This window comes from Fukomys damarensis, unplaced genomic scaffold, assembly GCF_012274545.1.
Source record: "Fukomys damarensis isolate Sample0158 unplaced genomic scaffold, DMR_v1.0_HiC HiC_scaffold_23, whole genome shotgun sequence".
Taxonomy (NCBI): Eukaryota; Metazoa; Chordata; class Mammalia; order Rodentia; family Bathyergidae; genus Fukomys; species Fukomys damarensis.
This window is the reverse complement of record NW_022900935.1, coordinates 20121341-20141248: the sequence shown is the minus strand read 5'-3', so window position 1 is coordinate 20141248 and position 19908 is coordinate 20121341. Positions and strand designations below refer to the sequence as shown.

The window sequence follows — 19908 nt, the reverse complement described above, 5'->3', positions numbered from 1 at the left end:
TGGCACCAAGAGAGAAGAAGGGTGAGACAGCCACGTGCCCTGGCTGCCAGCTTCACGACCTGCCCAGCCGTAGCTCGCCCTTCCACAGCTCCCTGCCCGCCTCAGCCTCCAGGTAGGACTGCACAGGGCGAAGTAGAACGCGATGGGGCGGTGGGGTCATGCGCAGAGCGATCCGGCAGGCAAGCGCCGAGCACAGCGTGCAGAGGCGGGACACCGGCATGGCTGCACTCTCGATTTGTCAGAGGTGGGCGAAAAGGGGCGGGAAATTCACGCGGCTTGACTTCTGATTGGACCGAGGTAGACCAAAAAGAGGCGGGGCTGAGGGGCGCGCGCTGTTGGGTCTGCGGCCTGGCGCGCGTGTAACGGCCGTTAGTCAAGCTGAGGGACTCAACCGCCTCCTGAGGCAGACGTGGTGGCCGCAGACAGTGTCCCTGAGTGAGAGATTTTTACAGCCAATTTTCAGGCCCGGGTAAGTCCTCCTCAGGACCCCCGTCGGAGTAGCACACCCTGCCACTCCTTGTGTTGCTCGGGCGGAGCGACCTGGCTCCGTGGGGAACGCGGGACAGGGGAGCGCGCCTGCGCAGTGTCTGCGGGGTCCACCCCCCCTCCGTCGGGTCTCTCACCCTCACCCTCAGCCTCCTAAGATGCCCGGCCCCTAGTAGCCGGGTCGCTCCCCGCCTCCTTGTCTTGCTTTGTCCTTGTCAGTCCCTCCACAGCGTTTGTGTAGGGCGCCGCCTTTCTTGCGCTGCGAGAGCACACAGTCCCAGTCGCAGACGTTAAGCGAATGTTACTCTCAGCACTCAAGTATAGGGTGGAGAGATTTTACAAAGAACACAAAACAAGGCGCCGATCTAAGAGACTGGGAAGGTTAGATTGCTTGCCTAGAGTTCTTGAGGCCCTGCGTTCGATCCCCAACACGGGGCGGGGCGAGGCGGCGGGCTGTTTTTTTCAAAAAGGTCAATACAGGGAAAAAAAAGATTGGGGGCAGGCAACACTTTGGAAGTCCCTAGACTCGCGCCAGGGCGGTTTAGGAGGCGTCCCTGAGTACTCGGGGTGTGAGCTGAGATTGGAGGGATGTGTAGAGCCAGGGTAATTTTGCTTATTGGAATATCTGACAGCTTTTGGAGACATCTTTAATCGTCACAAGTCAGAGATGGCTACTGAAACCTAGTAGGAAGGATCCAGGATGCTGCTAAGCGTCTGGCAGTGTGCAGGGCAGCCTCCCTCTCTCCTCAAGGAATTAGCTGAGGCAAAGTATCAGTAGTGCTGAACTTGAGGAGCGTTGCCATAGCAAAAAGGAGCATGTGTTTTGGATGAACTAGAAGTTTAATGTGTTCAGGTATATTGTCTAACAGCATATTATGCACTCCACCCCAGTAAACCAAGTGGAACAGAACCATGTCTTTCTTTTACACCAGTACATTTCCTGTTTGTGGCATAAATGGCCAGGCAAATAGGTACTCAGTAAATTTTGGTTGATGAATACAATGTGCTAGGTTAAGGATAATTAGGATAACTGGATCTTGACCTTGAGCCTGGTGTGGTGGTACATGCCTATAATCCCAGCACTAAGGAGGCTGAAGCAGAAAATCATAGTCTTATTCTTTGGGGCTTTTTTGTTTGTTTGTTTTTTGTTTTCCCCATTAAGTTTATTGGTACATTTAAAACAAACAATACAGTTACATTTATCATTGGGATCTTGTGCCTTACACGGTATGTCCTGGTTCTTATTTTTTCCCCAGACCCGTACCCTCCTTTCACCCAAAGTCATATTCTTTGTAAAGACAGCTTCTTGGCAAGGATTTATCTTCTTTTACACTGTTTAATGAGCAACGAAGGCCATGAATATAATGTGACGATATGAGATTTTCTCAGTACTAGGGATTGAACCCAGGGCTCTGTTCTGCTGAGCTGTGTCCCTAGCCCCCCTTTTTAAAATTTTTTTGTTTTGAAACTGGGGCTTGCAAAGTACCCAGGATGAGTTTGAATTTGGCAGTTCTTCTCCCCAGTCTCTTCGCTCAGTGCTGGGATTACAAGTGTGTAGCACCACACCCAGCTTGGTGTGAGATTCTTAATGTATCTGTCAGCTGCCTGTATATCCTTTCAAATCCACTCCTGTTTTGATGTGGTTCTCTCAACAGCTGCTGTGTGTGACATTCCACCCTAAGATTGTAATTCTTCAAGAAGAGAAATATTTCTAACAGGGAAAATCCAATTGTTGGTTAGCAATTTAGGAAATAGAACCTGAGCGGTGAACAGGGGTGAAACGAGAATTATGACTGTCCCTGATCCTGACTTTGAGGTTTGCAGCTCTGGCTGTCTGAGGCAGAAACTCTGACTTGGTGATGCCTTCGTTAACTTCCTCCATTTCTCTGTGTTTTGTCATACACAGACTACACACTTAAAGTATTAGGTCACAGTTTTGGCTTTAAAGCATTTTCCTAGTTGTATGGTCTTCACCAGTCTAAGCTTTCATTTTCTTATCCATAAAATGAGGGTTTCGTAGTAATTGCCTTCCTAGGTATGGTGGTGCACACCTGTAATCCCAGTACTTGGGAGGCTGAGGCAGGAGGATTGCTGTGTATTCAAGGCTAGCCTGGGTGACATAGTGAGTTCAAGGCTAGCCTGAATTATGTAGTGAGACCCTGTCTCAACCCAACAATAACAACTATGTATAGTAACTGCCTTATAGGTTGTTGTATTAAATGTGAGCTACAATACCTATAAAGTATGTAACATTGTGCTTGATAAATCATAAATGTTAATTTTTGAATATAGAAATCAAACACTTTTTTTTCTTTGTCTTTTTCCATTCAGTTCTCTCAGTTTTGCCCTAGGACATCTCTGTGTCCTTCAGTTGGTCCTAAAAATCTCTACTAGTTGCTCAATTAATTCTAAACTTAGGAAAAAGTCAAGAATGTATCATTTTGGGAGTATTTTTTAAAATAACAGATATAATTCACATGCCATAAAATTGATCTTATATGTGTATAATTCAGTAGTTTTTTAGTATATTCTCACAGTTTTTAACTGTTAACCACCATCTAATCCCAAAATATTTGATCACCCTGAAAAAAAACCACATATCCATAAATAGCCAATCTCTTCCCCCCACCCCTTCCTCTCATTTCTTGGTGAGCAGTAATCTGTTGTCTCTGTAGATTTGGCCTTTCTAGACATTTCATATTAAGTAGGATCATATAGTTTATGGCCTTCAGTGTTTGACTTATTTCATTTAGCATGTTTTTAATATTCATCTATGTTGTAACATATATCAGTACTTCATTCCTTTTATTGCTAAGTAATATTCCATTATATGGGTATATATCACATTTTATCTATCCTTTATCAATTGATTTACATTTTGGTTGTTTCATTGTGTACTGAGTATTGAACCCAGAACATTTGCTCTGAACTTCACTTCCAGCCTCCCAGTTGTGTTTTATTTTCCCCTTGGTTTTATGAGACGGGATCTCACTGTGTATTCCAGACTGGCCTTGAACTCACTTTGTAGCCTAGGCTGGCCTCAAATTCATGGCATTTCTCCTGCCTCAGCCTTCTAAGTCTTTACAGGCATGTGCCATCACACCCAGCTCCCAAGCCCTTCTTTAAAATATTGAGTCAGGATCTTGCTAAATTGCCCAGGCTGAACTTGAACTTGGGCCCTTCTGCCTCAGCTTCCCAGAATGCTGGGATTACAGACCTGTGCAACAATGCCCAGCTTCTACTTTTTGTCTATTGTAAATGCTGCTGTTCACATTCACCTACATATTGTTGTGTGAACATAAATGTTCATTTCTCATGAATACACAGTTACATTTCTATGTTTGTGAGTTCTACATCGATAGATTCAACCAACTGTAGATTGAAAATATACTGGGAGAGGGGTAATGCATATGTACTGAACATGTACAGATTTTTTTCATCATTCCCTAAGCAGTATGCATGGCATTTATATTGGATTCTATATGGTGAGTAATCTAGATATTATGATGATGTGTTGTTGTTTTTTTGAGATGAGGGTGTATTGCCCAGTCTGGCTTCAGCCTCTTTGCTCAAGTGATCTTCTTGCCTTGGCCTCCCAAGTAGCTGGGACTTACATTACCTAGCCTCTAGAGATGACTTAAAAGGTATTATATACCTTAATAGGTATTATATACAATTATGCCATTCTGTGTCAGGCAACTTGAGCATCTATGGATTTTGGTATCTATAAGAGTTCATAGAACCAATTCTCTATGGATACACATGGATCGTGATACACCTAAGAATAGAATTACTGAGTCATAGGGTAACTAGAAGTTTTCTTGTCACCTTGTTCCCAACTCATCTGAATTTGGAAGAGTCTGAATCTGCTGGGCCTACTTTTTTTTTTGTTTTTGTTTTTGTACGTTGAACTTGCACTTGCCAGGCAGGTGTGGTACTACTGAGCTACATCCCCAGCTTTTTGCTAACATTTAAAGAAAGGTAAAGAAACTGTGTTTGTTCTTTTTGCAGTACTGGGGATTGAACTCAGGACCTTTAGACTGAGCTACATCTCCAGCTAATTTTTAATTTTTGGATTTGTTTGTGATTTTTTTGTTGTTGTTGTTTTGTTTTGTTTTTATCTTTGAGACAGTCTCCCTGCATCTTTAAGTTGCCCAGGATGAGTCTGAACTTGTGATCCTCCTGCCTCAGCCTCCCAGTTGTTTGTTGTTTTGTTTTGTGGTACTGGGGATTGAACCCAGAACCTTGACAGTGAGCTCCAGCTCCAGCTATCCTTCCCCCGTTTTGTTGAGGTAGAATCTTTCTAGTCATCAAGGCTAGACTTGCAGTCTTCTGCGTTAGCTTCCCAGAGTGCTGGGATTGATTGGAAGTGGAAACCACCAAATCCCACCCCACCACTCTTTTTTAAAAACAGGAGCTCATTGAGTTGCCCAGGCTGGCTTCAAACTAGAGATTCTCCTGACTCAGCTTCCCAAGTGGCTGGGATTTGAGGCTTACTCCACCAAGCCTAGCAAGGAAAGGATTTTGATATCAGGAAAGGAATCTATAGTAGGTAGGTTTATCATCTTGTGTTATCATTAACTTAGCTATAAATTGTGTAGCCATAAATGATGCTAGCCATAAGTTGAAGTTTTTATTACTGAACAAAGTTTCTTTCACCTTGTATGTATGTAAAGAAGTGAGGATGGTAGCCTGTTACTTCTAGGAGCAGTGAATTAGTGACCACTAGGGTTGTTGTGTTGTTACTAAGATAAGACTGTAGAGGTCAGTAAAGTACATTAGAGAATTAGTACTATTTAATCTTATAAAAAATTTCTTTCAAAGTTGAATTTCCCCTCTAAAAATTTTTCTGTGAATTGTCCCAAATTCTTTTGGAGTGGTTATTAATTCAGAGTTTCTAAATTCATACCTCTTAGCCCAGCGTGAAGGTATATAACCTATAATCCTGTGATCCAGCTATTCATCATTTTCATATTAAGAAGATGAGGCAAAGATATATTAAGAAATTTACCCAAGGTTACACAGCTAATAATTTGCTAACTGGAAATTTAGTGTGCTCAGGTTTATTTGTTCAGGCTTCAAATCAAGTCAGATCTGAGTCAGTGCTCTGAACTTCACTGTGTAGCCTCTCAAGTATGCAGATATAAGATACTGTTTGTCATTGCTAGTTGTAGTAAAGCTTTTATTTACACATACAGTAATTAATCTCTGCTGAATTATCAGCCTCTACCCTTAAACTTAAATGTTTTAAGAGATGGGGAAATGGGAAGAAAATCATGTGTTCCCAGCTAAGCATTGGAGTTTTATTTATGACCAATATTTCTGTGTAACATGTGATTTTCATTACTGGAACCTGGGAGTTTGTTTTATATAAATCATAATCATGGCTATAATATTCCACTGTTGTTTTATTTCTTTAGTTCCTTTTGCTTCCCACCAGAGCATCAGGTACCCCATAGTACGAAGTTTCATAGGAAGGTTAATTAAAAGTAATACTATTTTGTAATGTTGTAATAATGGGAAGGGTTCTGGGACCCACACTGAGAAACCCTGGTTCTGGGTTTTCTCTGCTTGCTTTAAGAAGAGAAGCAGGATAAGAGCCAACTCTTAGCCTATCCTGTCTCTCCCCTTCCCTTTTCCCCCACCCCTTTCTGAGAGGACATCTTGCCATGCAGTTCAGGAAGGCCTTGAACTTCCAATGATCCTCCTACTTTAGTCTCCCAAAGGCTGGGGTTACAGGTGTGTGCCAGCATGCCTGGCTGTTTCCTTTTTAAAATACTTGGAGGAGTAAAAGTGGAAGAATACTTGAATATTCTGTATAGTTGTGATTGTTCTTCACCTTGTTTCCTGGCATACCCATAAAATCCTTGAATGCTAATATGTTGACTGTTGGCTGACCTTCTCTGTGTAGCTTCAGAATAGGGGCTGGTCACTAGAAAGACTAAGACAGAATTAGAAGGATGAGGCTTGCTGCCCCAACTTCTGGGGTCAGTAGTGGCCAAAGGTTATGTTGAATAGTGACTTAATCAGAATTGCCTCAATATAATAATATAGCTAGTTAGTCAGAAGCCCCCATAAAAATCAAAAAGGACAGGGTTGGGAGAGCTTCTGGAAAGCTAAACTTTTAGAGGTTCTTAGAGGATGGATAGCCAGGAGGGCATAGAACCTCTATAGCATGTCTTACCTGCCTTGCCTTTTGTATTTTTTTTTTTTTTTTTTTTTTTTTTTTTTTTTTTTTTTTTTTCCAATACCAGGGATTGAACTTGGGACCTTGTGCTTGCCAGGCAGGCGCAAGTACCCGAACCACTGAGATAAATCCCTAGCTCTCCCTTTGTATCTTTATCTGTGTCCCTTTTTAGTGTCCTTTACAATAAACCAGTATATTTAAAGGGTTTCCCTGAGTTCTGTAAGCTACTCTGGCAAATTAGTAGACTCCAAAGAGGGAGGGGGCCATGGAAAGTTTTTGTGTTTTGCAGTACTGGAAACCCAGTGCCTTCACACTAAGCTACAACCTAATCCCCCACCTCCCTTTCTGAGACAGGATCTCATTAAGTTGCCCAGGCTAGGGTCAAATTTGTTATTCTCCTACATCAGTCTCCCAAAGTGCATATGCTTGGCTAGAAACCTTGATTTATAGCTAGTTGGTCAAAAGCGCAGGTAAAACAACTGAGAGGAGAGTCACAGTTGGTATTTGAGGTGGGATAGTCTTGTGGGACTGAATCCCCAGTCTGTTGGATCTGACACTATTTCCAGATAGATATATGTAATAATTTGGTTAATTTAAAAGATACCTGGCTGGGGAGAAAGGAAGCAAGAGATAAGAAAAAAAAAAGAGAGAGAGAAAATAGAAGGAAGAAATAGAAACAAAGCTTTTGTACATAGGGGAGGGGGCCTAAAGGCAGGGGAAATGGGAAAAAGAGGTGGGATGTATCATTACAGGTGCAAATTCCCTATGATGTATGTCATCATTATGTATACCTAAAATGTACCAGTAAGTGTTTTGCTATTAAAAAAAAAAAAGATACCCTGCTGGTGTCCTCTGCAAAATTACCTGTGTGATATGTGAGGGAAACACCCCGCACCCCCAGTCTAATGTTAGAAGCATGTTGTAAGAACAAGTAAGCTGTGGTACGAACAAACTTAGTTTGTTAATTCATATAGCCTCAGAATGAGTTTGACAGTTTCAGCTGAATGGGAACTGAGTTACAGGAAATTAAAATACTGGAGAGATCTGATGGGTTATTCTTTAATTTTACAGTTATTCCTTAATTTTACATGGCCATGCAAGAGAAATACCCAAATGAGAGGACATCTCATGTTACTTCATCAGGTGAGTCGTCAAAGTTTTCTGGATTAATTTCTGACTTTTCTTATATTTCATGTTCCTTAAGGGTACTAATTACATAAGCATTCATTGAAATGCTGGTACTCAATACAGATAACATGAGACTACATTGACTATAAGAACAGGTCTCTCTGCAAGAACAGTTATTTATCTCTGGTCCTACGTAGCTTCCAATAAGACCTTGTGATTGTTGGGAAGGGAAGACACATAAAAAATTGAAACAGAATAACTTTGGAACATAGTTCCATTTCAAATTAGAAAAACAGCATAAATTACTGTGTTCTGGGTTGTTCAGTCATCTGCTGGCCCACACAAGATTGGAATTCATTTTTTTTTAATGAATTTATTGGTACATTTTAGGTATACAGTACAGTTACATTTATTATTGGGATCTTGTACCTTTGCATGACAGGTCTTGGTTCTCACTTTTTCCCCTTGTCCCTGCCCTCCCTTCACCCCCTCCTCCCCTCCCCATTTATAAACACTTTATTTCCATTTTTTCATTTTCTCATTTTTTTCTTTTCCCTTATTACTTTTCCCCTACCCTTCCCACTTTCCCTATACCTTTAGCCCTTTTCTTCCTATTTTACATGGTCATTTATCTCATTAGGATCTTATGTACTATTACAGTTTTTCACACCAGAGAAACCATTCGGTTTTTACACATGTGTGACTTATTTATTTCACTTAGGAGTATAGCCTCAATATGTATCCATTTTCCTATGAATGACTCTAATTTCTCATTCTTTATGGCTATTCTTTAGTATTCCATTTTATAGAAAAACCACATCTTCTTTATCCAGTGTCCAACTGATGGGCAAATGGGCTATTTCCAAGTTTTAGCTATTACAAACTGTGCCGCTATAAACAGGTGTGCATATATCACTGTGGTAGGATTCTTTTAATTCTTTTGGAAAGATACCCAGCAGAGGGATGGCTGGGTCAAGTGGAACCTCTAGTCCCAGCTCTTTGAGGTATCTCTATATTGATTTCCATCGTGGTTGTACCAGCCTACACTCCCACCAACAATGGAGACGGATTCCTTTCTCCCCACAACCGCGCCAACATTTGTTATTGGTTGATTTCTTGATAGCAGCCATTCTTTGTGGGGTGAGGTGGAATCTCAGTGTTGTTTTCTGGTCTCAAATGACCAGAGATGTGGAACATTTTTTCATACAGTTACTTGCAGCTTTTACTTCTTTGTCTAAGAAATGTCTGTTCATTTCAGATGCCCATTTTTGAATTGGGTCTTTATATTTGGGGTGGCTGATGATTGTTTTGAGTTCTTTATATATTCTAGATAATAGTCCTTTGTCTGAGGAGCAGCTAGTAAAAATTTTTTCCACATTGTAGGTTATCTCTTAGTTCTGTTGATGGTTTCTTTGCAGTGCAGAAGCTTTTTAATAAGATGAGGTCCCAGTTGTTGATTGTTTCTACAGTTCCCATGCTACTGAGGATTTGTTCATAAAGTCTTTTCCTATGCCATGTCTTCAAGAGTTCTGCCTAACTTATCTTCCAGCAAGTTTAATGTTTGTTTTAATATTTAGATCTTTAATCCACTTGGATTTTAGTTTAGTGCATGGTGAAAGATAAGGGTCTAGTTTTAATCTTTGGCAGGTTGAGATCCAGTTTTTCCAACTCCATTCATTAAAGAGGCTATCTTTCCTCCAGTGGGGACGGTCAGCTCCTTTGTCGAAGATGAGGTAGCTGAGTACATCTGGAGTTGTTTTTGTGTCTTCCAATCTGTTCCACTGATCCTCAGGTCTGTTTCTTTGCTGGCACCATGCTGTTTTTATCACAGTGGCTTTGTAGTATAGTTTAAAATTGGGAATTGTTATACCCGCTGCCATGTGTCTATTGCCTAGGATGGCTTTTGCTATTCTAGGTCTCTTATGGCTCCAAATGAATTTTTGGATTCTTTTTTCTAGTTCTGTGAAATATAGCGTTGGAATTTCAATTGGCATTGCATTGAATCTGTATAGCAGTTTTGGTAGTATGGCCATTTTCACTACGTTGATTCTTCCTACCCAGGAGCAGGGGATATCTTTCCATTTTTTTATATCCTCTTCAATCTCTTTTTTCAGAATGCTGTAGTTTTTAGTGTAGAGGTCTTTTGTTTCTTTCGTTAGATTGAGATACTTCATTTTTTTGGATGCTATTGTGAAAGAAATTATTTCCCTAATTTTTCTCTCAGTGAGTCCGTTATTTTGTACAAGAAGGCTATTGATTTTTGGGTGTTGACCTTGTATCCAGCTACTCTGCTAAAAGTGTCAATTAAGTCTAGAAGTCTTGGGCCAAGGATTTAACTCGGTGGTTCTGCCACCTGCCTTGCAAGTGAGTTTGATCCCCACTGCCAAAAAACCCCCCAAAAAAGCCTAGAAGTCTTTTGGCAGAGTTTTTTGGGTCTTCAATGTAAAGTATCATATCGTCAGCAAATAATGACAGTTTAACTTCTTTCTTTCCTATCTTTATTGCTTTAATTTCTTTCTCTTGTCTAATTGCTATGGCTAATGTTTCCAGAACTATATCGAAGAGGAGTGGTGAAGATTGGAATTCTTGAATGTCAGCAGTTCTTGTGCTGGCACAGGAGACTCAGGAATTTATCTCTAAAATAGATTAAGAATATTTTCAGGGCTGGGCCTGGTGGCACACACCTACCCAGCACTCATGAGGCTGAGGCAGGAGGATCGCTGTGAGTTCAAGACCAGCCTGGACTACATAGTGAGTTCCAGGTCAGTCTCAACTGCATAGTGAGACCCTGTCTCAAAAACCTGAAAAAAAAAGTATTTTGAGGAAGGGAAACAACAAATGGAGAGAAGAGAGAAGGGGAAGTAAAAAGACTTAAGATGTGTTATGATCATGTACCAACTCCCCACAATGAATGTAATTATTATGTACTGCAAACATGTACTAATAAAAATTTTTTAAAAGATTTTGAGAGCTCAGTAGATATACTAAATATATTATGTAAATACATATGTAGACATTTAGTAGGTGAGGTATATTTCAAATAGCATTTAAAAAATAATCTTAGAATTTTGAGGTATTAAGAAAGGGAAACTTTTTTTTTTCTTTCATTATTGGGGATTGAACCTGGAGCTTTTGCACTGAGCTATATCCTGGGCTGTGTTTTCAGACAGTCTCGATAAGTGTATAAATTTCCCAGGCTGGGCTTAAACTCATGATCCTACTGCCTCAGCCTCCCAGACTGCTAGGATTATAGGCCTATGCCATTGTGCTTAGCTAAGAGAAGAACACATTTTATTCAACAAAGTATAGTTTTGTTGAACTTTAAAAATCCCACAGTGCCGAATTCCTGGTAGATATCTAATATATATTTGTGATAATTCTCTTAGGATTGGTGCTTTTCAGACAGCAGCACTATTTTAAGTGTTGAATCAATTCTGGATTTATTCAGCAGCCTGGAATGGTGTGGTACACTCCTATAATCCCAGCACTCTGGAAGGCTGAGGCAGTAGGATCACAAGTTTGATTCCAGCCTGAGTAACTTACTGACTTAATGAAGACCCTGTCTCAAAATAAAAAAGGGCTAAGAATATAGCTTAGTCTGAAGGCCCTGAGTTCAATCCCTAATGCCATACACATGCACAAAGATTTGTTCAGTAAGTACTTATTGAATATTTGCTGTATGGCATGAAGTCTTACAGCTGGATTTTAGTTTCTTATGACAATTATATGTAGGGGCAGGGTTTTTTAAATTTTGTTTTGTGTTTTTTTGTTTGGTTTGTTTCTTAGTCCTGGGGATAGATTGTTTTGGTTTTAGAGACAGGGTCTCTCTATGTATTTCAGGCAGGCCTTGAACTCACTGTGTAACTGAGGCTGTCCTCAAATTCACAGTGATCTTGTCTCAGCCTCCCAAGTGCTGGGATTACAGGTGTACACCACCATGCCCAGCTGTTTTAGTATATGTGATGCCAAAGCGAGCACATGCCCCGCTGTTAATAAGAGGAATTTTTTGAGACAGAGTTTTGCTTTGTAGTTCATCCTGCTCTTGAACTCATTATGTAGTCCAGGGTGGCCTCAAACTTTTGGCAATCCTTTTGCCTCAGTCTCCTGAGTGCTGGGATTACAAGTGTGTGCTGCTACACTCATCAATGAGAGATTCTGAAATATAGTAATTCTTAACATAGCTACCTGACTTTCTGATGACTATGTCTCTTTTTTTGTTTTGGGGTGTTTTTTTTGTTTTTGTTTTTGTTTTTTGGTACCAGGGATCGAACTCAGGTCCTTGTGCTTGTGAGGCAGGCAGTGGAACCACTGAGCTAAATCCCTGGCCCTGATGACTATGTCTCTTTTCAATGATATCTTTTTTTTGGTATGGGGATCAAATTTGGGACCTTACACTTGTGAGGCAGGCAGTGGCACCACTGAGCTAAATTCCTGGCCCTGGGTGGTATCTTTTTACGATAATAGTCTTTATGTCAGACAGAATGGAACAATATTTGTAATTCCAGCTACTCAGGAAGCTGAGGTAGGAGAATCAGAAGTTCAGGACCTACGTGGGCAATTTAGTGAGATCTTGTCCTGAAAGTCAAAAGGGCTGGGACTGTAACTCACTGGTAGAGTATATGCCTAGCATGTGCAAGGCCCTAAGTTCAAAATCCAATGCAAAAAACAAAATAACATTTAAAAAGGTTATGCTATGACAAAAGAAATATCTTAGTATTTGATAAGGATGCTACTTTTTTCTTTGGAATCCATGGCCTTGAGCATGCTAGGCCAGTGGACAACAACTGAGCTGTGTCTCCAGCCTGATAGGGATGCTACTGATAGTATATGTGTTATAATACAAAATAATTTTAGTGTAAACTGGGCATGTTGGTATGCACCTCTAATCTCAGCTCCTCAGGAAAGTAAAGCAGCAGGATTGTTTGAGCCCTTGGTTCTAGGCTAGCCTGGGCAGTGTAGTAAGAGTTTGTCTCTTAAAAAATAAAATTTAATTAATCAAAAAATCAGTTGTCAAACTTAAATTTTGAAATAAGCACAAGCCTCTCAACTAAATATATCAAAACTTTTTGGTGTGTATGTGCTGCTGGGGATCCAACCCAAGGTCCTACACATGTTAGGCAAGACTCAGATCATTGCACTTGCAAGGCAGGCAGCAGCACCACTGAGCTAAATCCCCAGCCCTGAAACATATTTTTATTTCAACAGATATCTCCTTAGAATGGCTGGTTGTGATGACATTTGCCTGTAATGCCAGTACTCAGGAGGCTGAGGCAGGAGGATCATGGAGAGTTCGAGGCCAGCCTGGACTATGTAGTAAGACCCTGTCTCAACCCAGCCTGGACTATGTAGTAAGACTCTGTCTCAGCCAAACCTGGCCAGGGATTTAGCTCAGTGGTGCCTGTCATGTGTAAGGTCCCAAGTTTGATCCCCAATACCAAAAAACAAACAAACAAACAAAAAAACAAAGCCAAAACCAGAACAAAAGTAGAAGAAAGTAGGTTTAAAAGATGGGAGAAGCACCAAACTTGGGAGAAAGGGAATGTGGTAGTAATTTTTGTTCAAGTGTCATTTGCTTCCTACTAGATCAAAGAATCTGTAGAACCTTGTTTTCTTTTTTCTTTCTTTCTTTTTTTTTTCTTGGTTTTTCTTGGGGTTTTTTCTCACTATGTAGTTGAGACTGACCTGGAACTCACTATGTAGTCCAGGCTGGTCTCAAACTCAAAGCGATCCTCCTGCCTCAGCCTCCCAAGATCTGGAATTACAGGCGTGCGCCTCCACACCTGTCTGTAGAACCTTATTTTCTGATTTCAAGTTTCAAAAAACAAACAAACAAACAAAAAAAACGAAGTGACTTCATTTGGGCTGGGGATTTAGCTCAGTGGTTCCGCCACCCATCTTGCAAGCACAAGGACCCAAGTTTGATCCCCGGTACAACAACAACAAAATAATAATAATAACAATGGATTTCAAGTTAAACTTTGGCAGTTTAAATTAAATGGAAGATAAGTAGCTGCCATTATTTGTTTGTTTTCAAGGATCACTGAATACGATTTAGAAAAATTAGAATGGTTTTTAAAAAATAATTTGAAGTCTTTGCTAGAATGTTCATAAACCATGTTTCTTTTGTACTAGAGGGCAACCACAGCCTGCTCACTGAACTATATGCCCAGCCTTTTTAAAACTTTTTTGAGCCAGAGTCTTCCTAAGTTGCATAAACTGAACTCAAACTTTAGACCCTCCTGCCTCAGTCTCCCAGAATGCTGGGATCCCGGGGGTGCGCCACTGTGCCTAGCTTAAATCAAGTATTTATTGAATACTTTCTGCCTTCTAACTCTCAAACAGCAAGCTCTAAAATAAGATAAATCTCATTAGTCTTGCCTGCTGAGAAATTTTAGTGGTTTCTTTGCATTCCCTTAAGATAAAGCCTTAAACTCTGTCAAATGACTTTCAATCTCACCTGGAACTAGATTGTCCCAAGAAGGACTTAGTTCAGAGAACAGATGGTTTACAATAGGCAACTGTGTTGTTTGTTACACTGGAGAGCATTTGGAAATGTATGGGGTGTTTTCTGGTTTCACAGTGATGTAGGATTAGATGAAAGTTGCTTGGCATTTAATGGGTGGATACCAGGGATGATAAAGCATTCTGTAGTGTATAGCCCACTTGCTGAAGAACTGTCATGCTCAGAATGATAAAGGAAGCTAGGCATAGTGGCACACACCTGTGATCCCAGCACTTGAGAGGCTGAGACAGGAGGATCGCTGTGAGTTTGAGGCCATCCTGGACTACATAGTGAGTTCAAAACCGGCCTGAACTACATAGCTAGTGAGAACCTGTCTCAAAAAAAAGAAAGGAAAGACAGAAGAAAATAAAAAGACCCTGCAAAGGAAAGAATAGAATTGGAGTCAGACCTGGGTTCGATTCTCAACTCTTCTCTGTAAACAGGGATGATAATACTTACCAATAAGTATTAAGTAGGTGAGATCATGTTTGTAAAGTCTTAGGTTTCAATAAATAGTACCTGCGAGCTGGGGATTTAGCTCAGTGGATCCACTGCCTGCCTCGCAAGCCTACAGTACCAAATTCAATTCCCAGTAAAGCCCACCCACCAAAAGTAAAAAATAAATAAATAAATAAATACTACCTGCTATTATACTTGATCTTAGCCAAAAGGCTAAGAAGTGGTAATAGTACCTGCTATTAAATATGATTATTTGTTGTCCCAGTACTTCTGGATCCTTGGTAGGTCTTATTTCTGTCTTTGATTATTCTCACATCTCATGTTATTTTCACTTAATATCTGCTACCTCAAAGTAGCTGCAGTAGGCACAGGAGAAAGACCAGGGGAGAGGGGGTGTGTGCTACTATTTTCTCATTGGTTTAAATGATTTTTAAAAAATGATCTCAGCTAGTTCACACAAAAGGTGAAAATGCTTCTTGTTTCAGGTTCTAATGTGATTCAGAAGGGAAGTTCCCTGGGGACTGAATGGCAGACCCCAGTTCTCTCAGAGGCCTTTCGGAGCCGCTTCAGCCGCTGTTCAAGTGTAGCTGATAGTGGGGACACGGCCATTGGCACATCATGCTCAGACATTGCAGAAGGTAAGGTTAGTTTTTTTATACAAGGTATCACTATGCATTTCAGGCTGTTCTTGAACTGATATGTAACCTGGGCTGGCCTTGAACTTGCAGTAATCCTCCTGCCTGATTACAGGCAGGCACTACCATGCCTGGCTGCTTGAATCTTCTTAACTAATACTTCTCACACCTAGTCTGTGGTTCTTTTTGCTGTGCCAGGATCAAACTGAGGATCTCAAGTATGGTGGCAAGCACTGTGTCACCGAGCTACATCCCTAGCCCCTGAAATAACTTTTTAAAACAGTACTAGGGATTAAACTCAAGGCCTTTGCACTGAGGTACATCCCCAGCCCTTTTTCCTTTTTATTTTTCACTTTGAGACAGGGTCTCACTAAGTCGCTAGGTTGTCTAGGCTAGGCTTGAACTTGCAGTCTTTCTGCCTCAGCCTCCCAGTGTGCAGGGATTACAGGCATGTGCCACCATGCCTCGCTGATCTTTTTTGGGTTTTTTTTTTTGTTTGTTTGTTTGTTTTTTACCAGGGATCGCACTCAGCATTTTGCGTTTACAAGACAGCAAGACAGGTAGCAGAACCACTGAACTAAATCCCCTTTTTTGCGTTCTTATATATTTACTATCTGCCACTTCTTTTTCCCCTTTGATACTTGGGAATAAATATAGGGTCTTCATATGGAGTTACATTCCCAGCCCTTTGAAAAAAATTTTAAGAATTTGAGATAGGGTCTCACTAAGTCACTAAATTGGCCAGGATGGTCTAGAATCTGCCTCTGCAGATGTTAAATGTGAAGATATTTTATGACTCAATAATTATACTCCTAGGTATATACTCCAGAGAAATGAAGGCATAAATCTACATAAAAACTTATACACAGATGCTTATAGTAGCCTCATAACAGTGAAAATGTACAAACAACCTACATGTTCACAACTGATGAACAAATGAGTAGTGTATCTCTACAATACAATAGAATATTATTTGGTAATAAAAAGAAATGAAATACTCAGATGGTGCCATTTGGATGACCTTAACAGTATACTAATTATTTTAAAAGCCCAGCATACAAGGCTATATACTGCATGGTCATTTAGATGAAATGTCCAAAAATAGGTGAATGCCCTGGGAAATTTAGGGGAAATGGAGTCTGTTGTTAGAGTAAGAGGTTTCTTTCTGGAGTTATGAAAATATAAAAACTGATCATAGTGATAATTACACAGCTGTATAAATATGCTAAAAACCACTGAATTGTACACTTTAGGTGGGTGAGTTTATAGTATATGAATTACATCTCAAAGTTGTTCAAGAAAATGGAACGGGGGATTTAGCTCAGTGGTTCCTCCATCTGCCTGGCAAGCACAAGGTCCCAAATTTGATCCCTGGTACCAAAAAAAAAAAAAAAAAAACCCCACAGCCGGGCAATGGTGGTGCATGCCTGTAAGCACGAGGGAGGCTGAAGCAGGAGGATCACTGTGAGTTCGAGACCAGCCTGGGCTACATACATAGTGAGTTCCAGGTCAGTCTCAACTACATAGTGAGACCCCATCTCAAAAAACAAAACAAAACAAAACCCACAAAGGAAAAAATGGAGCTGGGGGTATACCTCAGTGGTAGAGTGCTTGGTAGAGAGTATGTATTTGATCTCTAGCATGGCAAAAAAGAATAGCTGGGTGTGGTGGTGCCCACTTGTAATCTCAGCACTGGGGCAGCCAAGGCAGGAGAATCCCCACAACTTTGAAGCCAGCCTGGACTACATAGTGAGTTCAAGGCCAGATTGAACTATATAGTGAAACCCTGTTTCAAAAAACAGAAAAATAAAACAAAATAAAGAATAGAAATGTTTGGAAAAATAAAAAAGGAATGAAAAGGGAAAGGAGGGGTAAAAAAACCTATATCTAATACTAACTATTAGACACCTGTCACTAATTTTAATAGTTTGATAACTGAGTATATGTGAACTGTGCTTAGTATTGTATATTGTATAAAATTAAACTATAGATTTTGAAGTGGACAGGATTTTAAAAGTCAATCTAACTCCTTGTTGCTAGGGAATAACAGAAATTCCCTTAGGGGTTAAACAGCTTGCTAAGGTCCCTCAGCTGGTTATTAGATTCTGATCTCCTGACTGTAAGGTTTTTGTTTTTGTTTTTCCTGTACTGAGGAGGCAGGTGCTTTTCCACTGAGTTACACCATTAGCCTTCACTGTAATATTCCTTCCATCAGTTACCTAATCAACGATACTGTTATTTGTTTTGTTTTTTGAGACAGGCTCTCACCATGTAGTCCTGGCTGGCCTCGAACTCTCAGCAATCCTCCTGCCTTGACTTCTCGAATGCTGGGATTATTGGTGTGTGCCACCATGCCCAACTATATTCATTTAATTTTGACTTAAGGTTATTCTCTATGTGTACAATCATGGGACCTGTCTCACTATGCAGTCTGGCTAGCTTTGAGCTCACTTTGTAGTCCAGGCTTGTCTTGAACTTGTGGCATTCCTCCCGCCTTGGTCTCCCAAGTTTTGGGATTACAGATGTGTGCAACCATCCAAAATTATCCAGTTTTCTACCTGTTAAAAGTAATAGTAGATATGTGACCTTACAGTCCCATCTTACCTGCAACCCACTGGCCCAGTACATTCATTTTGTGACCTTGTAACCCTCCTTAAAATATACTTGAAAGTTGGAGATGGTTAGAAGTGTGAACCTTCTACAGCCAGGCTGATCAGAGTTGTTTCCCAAGACCAGGCAGAAGCCATAGGAATTACAGTCGCAGTCTGAAGGAGAAATTTAAAACAAACAAGGGGGAGGTGAAAGACAAACTAGTAAAGAGAGGATTTTATTGTGCACTGACTTGTGAGTGCTCAGTGTGCTAGAGTGAAACCTGAGAGTTACTAAGAATAACTTCCATATCCAGGCAGTCGGGTCTGGGGTGTAGGAGAGAGAACAGAATCCTGACTCAGATGCTGTGCTCCCTGCTTGGATACTGAGCACAACTGTCTGGTTTGCCTTATTCTTTGGATAGTCCAGTTTCATTGCTCACTTTCAATGGGAAGCTTTTGAAGGCTACAGATGATTCTGGCACCCCCTTGAAAAGGATATTTTTAGATTGGATTATAGTTTATGGAGTTTTCCAGCTTTCAGAAGAGCAGGACCTAATTCATTCCCCTTAAAGTAAGTGATTTTTTTTTTAAGTTCACTTTCCAGCTTTGCTTATTGACTGCAAGATTTTTAAATCAAGTACAAAAGAGTTTAAATTTAAAATGAAGCTATTGTTACTTTTGTTGATTTAACTTGTGTATTGCATTTGAAATCCTAGAACACACATCTACCAGGTAGGCAGCTATGTCTTTCTGCCTTACACTTCTAACAATAGTACCCTTTCTGCCTAGTGCAAGGACAGGCAGAGAACATCTGGCACAGCAGCCAAACTCAAGAAAGTTTGCTTCCGGGTAGGGGTTGTAACCCAGTGGTGTAACGCCTACCTGGCAAATGCAGGGTCCTGAGTTCAATTCCTAGTACCAAAAAAAAAAAAGTTTGCTGCTTCAATTTTGACTTATAAAAGACTAATTCTCTCCACAGATTTTTGCAGCTCAAGCGGCAGCCCTTCTTTCCAGCCTATTAAAAGCCACATAACCATTCCAACAGCCCATGTGATACCTTCTACTTTGGGGACCTCTCCTGCCAAGCCAAATTCTACACCTGCTGGATCCTCTTCCTCCAAACTCCCTTTGTCAGGGTTGGCTGAAAGTGTGGGGATGACAAGAAATGGAGACTTTGGTGCAGTGAAACGTTCTCCAGGCCTGTCTAGAGATCTCATGTATCTCTGTGGTGCTACAGGGGAAAATGGGATTGAGCAGTCTCACTGGTTTCCAGCAGTAGGCCATGAAAGAGAAGAAGAGATGAGGAAGTTCGATGTTCCTGGCATGGAACCTACCTTCAATCAATCCACCATTATGGATACACTTTATTCAGATCCAAACTACCAGATCCACTTCCACAATCCAAGAACTGATCCAAACAAGGAGTTGTATAAAGTATTACCTGAGGCCAAGAAGGCGCCAGGCAGTGGGGCGGTATTTGATAGGAATGGACCACACTCTAGCAGCAGTGGAGTACTCCCTTTGGGACTCCAGCCTGCTCCTGGGCTCTCGAAGCCTCTGTCCTCTCAGGTGTGGCAACCAAGTCCTGACCCTTGGCATCCCCGAGAGCAATCTTGTGAACTCAGTACTTGTCGACAGCAGCTGGAATTAATCCGTTTACAGATGGAGCAAATGCAGGTAGAAACCCTTCTTTCCTTGGATTTTGCAGGTTGTATGTGGTTACTAGAACTGTATAACCTTTACCCTATACAGCTTTTTTAAAATTTTGTTTTTTGCTTTTTTGAGATAGGGTCTCACTATGTAGTTGAGACTGACCTGGAACTCACTATGTAGCCCAGGCAGGTCTCGAACTCACAGCGATCCTCCTGCCTCAGCCTCCTGAGTGCTGGGATTACAGATGTGCACCACCACGCCTGGCTG

At 40.9% G+C, this 19908-nt stretch overlaps 1 protein-coding gene across 1 annotated transcript in view; it reads left to right on the top strand.

The window, feature by feature from the left end:
• The first annotated feature begins 319 nt into the window (after positions 1-319).
• Cep85 (centrosomal protein 85) overlaps positions 320-19908 on the top strand; it is a 34561-nt gene continuing 14972 nt past the window's right edge. Inside the window, exons 1-4 of the mRNA XM_010633289.1 lie at positions 320-469; positions 7745-7816; positions 15248-15400; positions 18968-19665. Of these exons, the coding sequence (XP_010631591.1) occupies positions 7762-7816; positions 15248-15400; positions 18968-19665 (906 nt within the window). The 5' untranslated portion in view covers positions 320-469; positions 7745-7761. The remainder of the gene's footprint in view (positions 470-7744; positions 7817-15247; positions 15401-18967; positions 19666-19908) is intronic.